At 35.6% G+C, this 8,634-nt stretch overlaps 1 protein-coding gene across 1 annotated transcript; it reads right to left on the bottom strand.

Annotated features, from left to right (window-relative positions):
• Positions 1–2,265: 2,265 nt before the first annotated feature.
• NDUFA4 (NDUFA4 mitochondrial complex associated) lies at positions 2,266–8,340 on the bottom strand. Its single transcript, XM_079150921.1, has 4 exons — positions 8,166–8,340; positions 6,979–7,067; positions 6,384–6,444; positions 2,266–2,480 (listed from the first exon to the last, which is right to left on the bottom strand). The coding sequence occupies exons 1-4, from the start codon at positions 8,205–8,207 to the stop codon at positions 2,424–2,426; spliced, it is 249 nt and encodes an 82-aa protein (XP_079007047.1). The 5' UTR covers positions 8,208–8,340; the 3' UTR covers positions 2,266–2,423.
• Between the last annotated feature and the right edge of the window lie 294 nt (positions 8,341–8,634).

Here is an 8,634-nt window from a genome sequence, read left to right as displayed (position 1 = left end):
TTGACTGAAGATTGTGAGTACATAAGCTTGGGGAAATGTAGATGAGACTTTCACAAGTTCAGAATTAGACATGTTAGAGTTAAGACACATATGCATTAGAGGTGAAGTAGATTAAAGAGGTGAAAATTTATCTTTGTGTCTATGTGTGTTTGTATGGAAGACCTGATAAATTACTTTGGCCATTAAGAGCATGGCACTTTAAGATATGAGTCTAGATAAAGGGATTGCAGATAGTGAAAAGATCCGAAGAATTTCTCCTTTGGGTGGAACATTCTACCATTAGGAGTTCAAGGAGATGAAGAGCGCCAGCAAGATACTGAGTAGAAAAACTAAGGATGTAGAAGGAAAATAAGGTGTTCCAGAGATCAAGGGAGCAAATGTTTTAATGAACTGTGTCAACAATTACTTTTGAGTACTGAAAACTGATTTGAATTTAGAAACATGCTGGTTACTAATGACCTTAATAGAAGTCATTTTTAGTGGAATGATAGGGGTAAAATCTGATCAGAGTGTTACTAAATTTGAAAGAAGTGAAATTCAGTATAATTTTGGCTTTTTTTGAAGTACCTACTGGGAAGCTTTGTAAATTCTGAAAACTTCAACTTTCAACTTTCCAAACACATAAATGCTAACCCAAGATATCTATATTTAAATATGGCTTTATCTGGTGACCTAACATAAGGAACTGACAGTCTATTTTCTGATTAAATAAGCAATACAGTAAAAGCACAATTCTAAATAAATGTATTTCAGTTATAGGGTAAAAGCGCTATCTTCCTTGGCAGCATTTAGGTCTGATGAATTCCTAAGTGACAATTTACTTCTATTATCACTGTAGCTTCTTAAACAGCAGTGAATGCAGTTTCTCTTTTAAGGCATATACTACTTCATATCAAACTTAACATTTATCCTTACATATCCAAGATGACATCTAGTATAAAAATGCTATTTTAAAAATCTTTAAGGATCCATAAAATTATTCAATACTAGAAAATGCTATTAACTAATTAATATTGCATTTATTTGGAAATGCTTAAAAGTTTTTAAGTTATTTTACTACCTGTAACAGGCTACTATTTCTTTACACAATTTTAAGCTTTGATGTTAGTGATTTATACCAAAGTGTTCTTGATTAGTGAGAATTTTGCCGACCAGGGGACATTTGGTAAGGGTCTACAACCATTTTTATTTTATATAAACTGGGTAGGAAGAGGGAAGAAGTGCTACTGGTCTTCAGTAGAGGAGGACAGGGTCACTACTAATGCAAAGGTCAGTCCACTACAATGAAGAATTGGCTAAAAAAGTCAATAATGGCAAGGCTAAGAAACCCTACTCTAGAGACTGAGATTACGCAAAGACATGGGAGCTTAAAGTATAGAAAGTAGGATAAGCAAAAATGTACACCCTCTAAATTCAGAGTACATGGGTTTGGTAGCTACCACAATTTTCAGTAATCAAAGTCTTAGTTTCCTTGACTGGTTAAACATATATAAATATTAGAGAAAATTCATATAGTTCAAGTGCTTAGATCAGGTCTTGGCATGTTAAATGTATTGATTACCTTATAAACAATAATTATATACTTATACATTAAAATCAAAATTATATAAGGTCCTTAAGTTTCTAAGATACTATGACTGACACTCACCTATTCTTAATTAGCCACCACTGAAACATTGTGCTCGTTGAAAAATCTGACTCAGCCAAAAGGTTTGAGCTGTTTAACAAATAACGTCAAAATATACATTTACTATTTCTCTAACCTAATTCCAAATCCAAAGCTCATATTTTAAAAGATAACTGTCCCAAATTTTCCCTACCATAAAATTGCTACTACTGAACTTCCTGGCCTTTGGAGACCTGCCAAGACTCAGCAGCAGAAATTCTCAAAGTCTCTGGGCCAGCAATGCCAGACACACAATCCAACTCTAATTCTAGTGCTACAGCAAATAATAACCCTGAAAACCTTCACAAAAATGATTTACAACTACACACACTTCTACATCAACCAGTAACATAAATCCAGGTCTCCATTTTGCCAATGTCAGAGGCTTGAAAAAGTTTTCCCATTCTCCCTCTGTATAATTTCCAGTTCTCGTTGTTAAATACATTCCAGTGAAGTTACCAATGACCTATATGCAAAATGAAACCTTTATTGAAGCAGTTTCAATTATATAAGTATATATTCAAGAAATTAAATTTTAATCGTTTATTTCTTATACTCAATAAAGGTCTAAAATTTTCTACATTAAATAGTGACACATATCAAGTTTCACAGATTTATTCATCAGTGTAATAAACTCTAATAAATCAACATGATTCCATGCATTTAAAGGAGAAGTATTTCCTGGTTAAGTGGAAAATTGTGCGGATGGCTTCTTAAAGACCTTCATTCTAAGCAGCTTTATAGTGAAATATTTCAGTTAGAAGTCTGGACCTTCTTTCTTCAGTTTGCTGTAATCCACATTCACTGAGTAGAACTTGGAAAAGAAAAATAATATTTTAGTTAATCTACTAAATACAGAGAGATGGCACAGAAGTTTTAGAATTTTTTTATTCAGTTTTCTACAGTAACAAGTACAGATATAAATTTTCAAGAATAGTTATCGATATAAAAATAATTTATAAAAAGATAATGTGTGTAAAATTTCTGTCATTTAGTGATGGTTTTGGTAAGTAAAAATATGCAATCTATCTCAGAAGAGCAGTACTAGTACACTTCTAGTTAGAATATATTTTTAAAAAATCATACTTCAAACTGAACGAAGAACTCCTTCTGATATATACTTAAAATTCTATAAACTTTCACTTCATCTTTACTAAGTACATGGAAGAATCTCCAAAACAATAGAGGAATACTGAGAACTACCGTTCCTACTTTGTAAAAGTATTACAATTTTGATGACAAAGATCTGGCAACCGAGAGATACTAATATTAAAGGTAATAACTTGTTTGTAGTTTATGTAACTTTTCATACACAAACTGGTTTGCCTCAGTAGCTTTTCTACTTTCTGTCTCTCTCAAAGATTTTAATTTCCTAACGCAAACTGTACCTATATCAAAACTGACACTTAGATCACTTCTGGGGATAGCCCCAAACACCGCATTTTCGCAGGTTTGAAATTTCCAAAAAATTCCTTATATTCAATTAAAATTAAGGTTAGAAATAAATTTCACTATGATAGTTTCAAAATAAAACTGTCTCTAACTCTACTTTGTAAGAAATGATTTACATTTGATACTTGTCCAGAACTTCTACTGAAAAAGTATTAAGATTTGCACATCAATCCAAATAAGGATATAATCTTGGGTTTACTCATTCTTGTGTCAAAGAATACTAAAGAGGTTGTGCTTGTAATTACTTGAAAACACTATCTCTGAAAGAAAAAAATTGCAGAATCATCATCAATATTTTCTTCATAGGTGTTTATTAAATAAGAAATTCAGGGCTGGTGGTATAGCTCAGTGGTAGGGTGCTTGCTTACAATGTTTGAAACCCTAGATTCTATCCTCAGAGCCACACACAAAAAAAGTGCTCACCAGTCTGTATTATTTCTTCAAACCCTTTTATTTCTTCATACATACTCTTCTTTATCTCTAATTCAAAACCCCATTTTACTAGATTTTTTTTTTAAAGAAAAATCTCCAGGTTATAAAGCATATTACTAAGTTATCCTTGATATAAAGATTTTATGGACAGAAAATTATGAATAAGACACACAGCAATATTCTTTGTTCTAAGAGTTTTCTCTTAAGAAGCATTAACCTAGACAATAAGACTTTAAAAAAGAAAACTAATTATGCTATCGTCTAATGTTAACAAAATGGTAGAAAGAATATTTACAGAAGGGTCTGCAGATATATACTAAGGAAAATAAAACAAAGATTTACTGGACTTTTCTATAGATGTCAGGCATTGACCAAGTGCTTTTTAATCTTAATTATCACAATCCTTCTCATTCTTTATAAAAAAGGGCAACTGAAGACTAAGTTATACGATTTGCCAAACACTTAAAAAGCAGGTTCAAGTCCCTACACCCATGCAGAATGAAAAGTTTGTGTAATCTTTGTCATTCTTCTCAAAACTAAGCAGGCTTCTGATGTATTTGCTTTGTATTCAAAATTTTCCCTTAAAAGTAATTTTTAAATTTTGCTTTATGACTTTCATGCCCCTATTGTTTTTCCAATTTAATAGTGCTTTCTTTAGAGCCTCTGGAGTAACTATCTCTGATTTTGGCTTTGGGGCATTTTACTTACTGAAGAAGTATTGCTGGAACTTTAAAGTTTAAATCTATTTTAGTCCCATCTCTTGCTATTTGTATTAGCTTTTGTTATTTGGCAACAAACAACCCTCTGTTATGAATAAGTATTTATGTCCTCCTGAAATTCATGTTGAAATCTGAATTCCCAAAGTGATGATGGTATTTGGAAAGTGGGACACTGGAAGGTAATTAGGTCATGAAGGTGGGAACTTCCTAATTGGATTAGTGCCTTTACAAGGAAGAAACAGAGTTTCCCTGCCTTGTGAAAACATAATAAGGAAGAGAGCCTTCCTTAAAAACAAAATAGGGCTATTCTTGGCAGCACACCTGTAATCCCAGTTATTCAGGAACTCATAGAGGATCTCCAATGTGTTTAATGAGACCATGTCTCAGATAAAATGGCTGGGGGTGTAGCTCAGTGGTAAAGCTCCCCTGGGTTCAATCCCCAACACCACAAAACACAAACACCCTAGAATTGACTGGCATCTTGTACTTCTCCAGCCTTGAGAACAGATTTTCATTGTTTAAGCTACCCTATGATATCTTGTTATAACCACCTCAAATCTCAGGGGTTTACAACAATAAAGTTTTATTTTTCATTCACATTATATGTTGCTTATTATTTGACTGTTCCATGTTCTCTTCACTGCAATCCTGGGTCAATGAGTAGCCCTTATCTATCAAGTTTGGTCTCATGAGACATGGAAAAGTACCACAAAGGAACCACATAATGACTCAGAAGTGACAGATATAAATGTAGTCTACTTCACTGTTTTGAGTTTAGAAGTAGTAGTAAGAAAGATTAAGATTAATTCACTACTGGATCTCAGGGTTCCAGATTTACTCCTTTTCATTTCTGCTATTAGATCAAATGGCTGATTCAGCTTAGCCTGTGCATTTTTATTTGCTTCTTGGAGGGAGATCTGTTTAAAAACTTAAAAGCCAAATTATAATCAGGTTAAGAGGAAAGCTTGGAACCAGCAAAGAGCTATTGTATGGATGTGTATCTCCTAAGGAGTCCTGGACACACACTGGTCAGGTCAACTCTTCTTGATAGCATTAAAGCAAATTTCCAGTTATTCTCTGTTAATGAAAACAGTTTGTTACTTCACATTAGTAGAAAGTACATGGGGGAATTAAACTCTTTAAACAGATGAACCATATGATATGTGAATTATACCTAAATACAGCAATAGTTTTGACACTCTAAGGGTTTGAAAGAAATTTTTACACATAAGGAAGGTTATATTTGGGAAATCGATAAATAGCCCCAATATATGAAATCATTTTTTTCAAAAAGTAGTTATACAGACCACTTTTCAGGAAAGATGTTGAAAAGATTAAGAGGTTCATGGTAAAATTTAAGTTTCATGTGACTTTAATTTCTTCCTATTACTCCTCACTTAGAATATCTCAATTATACCAATAACAAAAAAAAAAAAAAAAAAAAAAAACAACCAAACTAGCCAATAGCTTATTGCTACTCAGAGTATAATGGATCAAAGCATCAGCATCATCTGAAATGGCACTAGAAATGAAATTTCTCAGTCCCCACACCAATCAACTGAATCAGAACCTCTGCAGGTGGAATAAAGAATCTGTATTCACAAACTCTATGTACAATAAAATTTGACAACTACTGGGCACATGCCTATGATCTCAAGAACTGACAAGGCAGAGCCAGGAGGATCACAAGTCTGAGGCCAGCATGGGCAACTTCAGGTAAGACTTTGTCTCAAAAACAAACAAACAAAAAAGAGGTGGGGGGATGAGGATGTGAGGATGTGAGAATGTAGCTCAGTGACAGAGTGCCCCTGGATTCCATTGCTGGTCCTGCAGAGGAGGGGGGAGCGGTATGAAATACAGTAAACAAGCCTATCTAAGAAAATAATAAATGATGGTTGTCCAACTTTCTTTGTCAAATAAGTATAGTTTAGACATTATCTTAACTTCACATCAGTCTAAAAATCCCTAGGAAAAATATATTTAGAACAATACAGCTCTTCAAAGTTCATCAGAATGGAATTCTACTTGTATATCCAATTTAAAGAAAAACTACACCATGATCAAACTCATTATAATACACTTCTCAACAATTTGTAAACAATTTTGCATCTTACCTTGTATTGATCATTGGGACCCAATTTGTTCCAGGGTTCTGGGTTATTCTTCCTGTCCCAACTAAAAGGAATAAAATATTACAATTTCTATAGTAACAAAACACTATTTTAAATAGTGTGAAGAAACTAATATTTTGACTATATCAATCTCATTTTCTACTAGGTGGAATACAGTATTTCTCTCATCACGAAATTAAAACAGATCGATCACAAGCAGCCCCATGTAATCAATTAGGAAAAAAGTAGAACATAGAGCCTCTTGGGGCAGTTGTCCTTGTCCCTATCCCCATTCCAGGAGAATTTATACATAGCCTTTACTAAAGTTTTCTATTTTATCATTGAAGTGTTACATTTAAAATTTTTTTTTTTTTTTAACTGTTGAATCAACCTTCTCTTGCTTATCATTTTCCAACTGCAAAAAGAAACATTTCCTATGGTGGGGAAACAGAAACCATGATTTACATAGCCAGAAACCATGATTAAGTGTTATATAAAAACAATTAGTTCTACTACTTAATGTCACTGCCCCTAGAAAGACTGTGGCTCCTAAATCAGCTTGACAAACCACCAGTATTAAACATTTTTAAGGACCTACCTGACATCTGGATTGAACAATGCCAGACGCATCACATACAGTGCTGCTCCAGTCCCTCCTGCTCCAATAAATACGAAGAGGGGAATCAACTAGAATCAAACATAAAGTAAGAATAACCATTCGAATTCCTTATATTGATCAGAGAGGCTACAGTAGTTTATACACATTAATTTCAAGTCTCAAACTGCTGTTTTGCTAACTTTAAAACTTAAAGGCAGAACTTAAGAGGTTAAGACTGCTTATAACTGTGTTCTAAAGAAACAATTTGAAAAGGATGTCAAGATGGTTCTGCCTTAAGTCTCACTTCTTAACGTGGATAAAAATTATACATAAGTTCTTAAATTTCCAAGAAAATGTATCAAGTGTTATTCATCTCTATAACATTTACACGTTATTCCTGTTAAATTCCTTTTAAGTCAAGGCTGGGGGGTAGTTCTTGGCAAATTAAAACTTAGGTGTGCCTCCAAATAGATGTACTAAACACACAAACTCTGTAAAATGAGTCTAAAAACCATACAGAAATAAAAGTATTAAAAATAGTCAAACAGTGGCTTTAAGCATAAATTGAAAACTACTGGTACCAATTCTTGTTAAGTATTTAAGGAACTGGGTTTAAGACAAAGACAGTGTAATTGTTAGGTCCACGGCACACTGCGGAGCTGGGGGAAATGAGATATTAAAAAACCTTAAATGTAATTGAATTCTGCACTACCAAATTCCCAAACTGTCAGGGCGTCCAGGCAAAACGTGGATTCCAACATCAAGAACCTCTTATATTCCACAAATCCTGGGTGGTGCAATGCGGAGAACACAAGGTCCTCAAGAGGCAGCACAACAAATAGGGACGCTGTCCTTTCTGTGGTCTCTAATCAACACAATGTACACCCACCCTTCTTGGACCCACTAATGTGCAAGAAAGCGCGGCCTCCAAATTGTCCCAAAACTATGCTGTCTTCCTCGCAGAAATCCCTCACCTTCAGCCTGCCAACCAAAACTCCACAATATATGTCGCAGAAGGTCACAGGCCAAGGGCCTGGGGCAATCAAGACAACGCAAGGAGAGGCAGGGCCCAGTCTGAAGGGACAGTACAGAGCTGTGAAAGGAGAACGCTCCCAGGGGACAGTGGTAGCCGCCTCACCACACAAGATGGATATGGGAGAATACCGGGAAAGGAGTCATGAACTTACGCTTGGATGCTTCTTGGCCTGACCGATGATCTGGCGGAGCATGTTTGCAACTGAGGGCTCCGGCCCCAAAAACGATAAAAATAACTCTGCGAGGCCCAAGATCAAGCAGCTTCTGCACCCAACCTGTGCCGACGCTCAAAGTCACCCAGAACCTCCTACCCGAAGGCCCCCTGGCTTGGAAGGCAGCCTGCGGCAGGAGGGCCCGGATGAGGCTGTCCTCAACAGTGCCTGCCTTGATCCAGCCCCTCACGCGTCCTCTCTAACCTGGCCCGACCATCGCCATTCCATTAAAAAGCGAAATATCCTTCATTTCTATATTACGAATATTTCTTACAGGAAAATTTTGGCGTCGAAATTAAAAGAATTTGATTGACCAAACAGGCACTCTCCCACGAGGCCACTTGGCGGACGGGCGCGCAGCGCGCTGAGTGGATGGGGCCTCTCGCGCGGCGCCTGAGCGCCCGGGTCG

The sequence above is a fragment of the Sciurus vulgaris genome, assembly GCF_902686455.1.
Source record: "Sciurus vulgaris genome assembly, chromosome: 8".
Lineage (NCBI taxonomy): Eukaryota > Metazoa > Chordata > Mammalia > Rodentia > Sciuridae > Sciurus > Sciurus vulgaris.
This window is presented reverse-complemented; position numbering and strand designations above follow the sequence as displayed.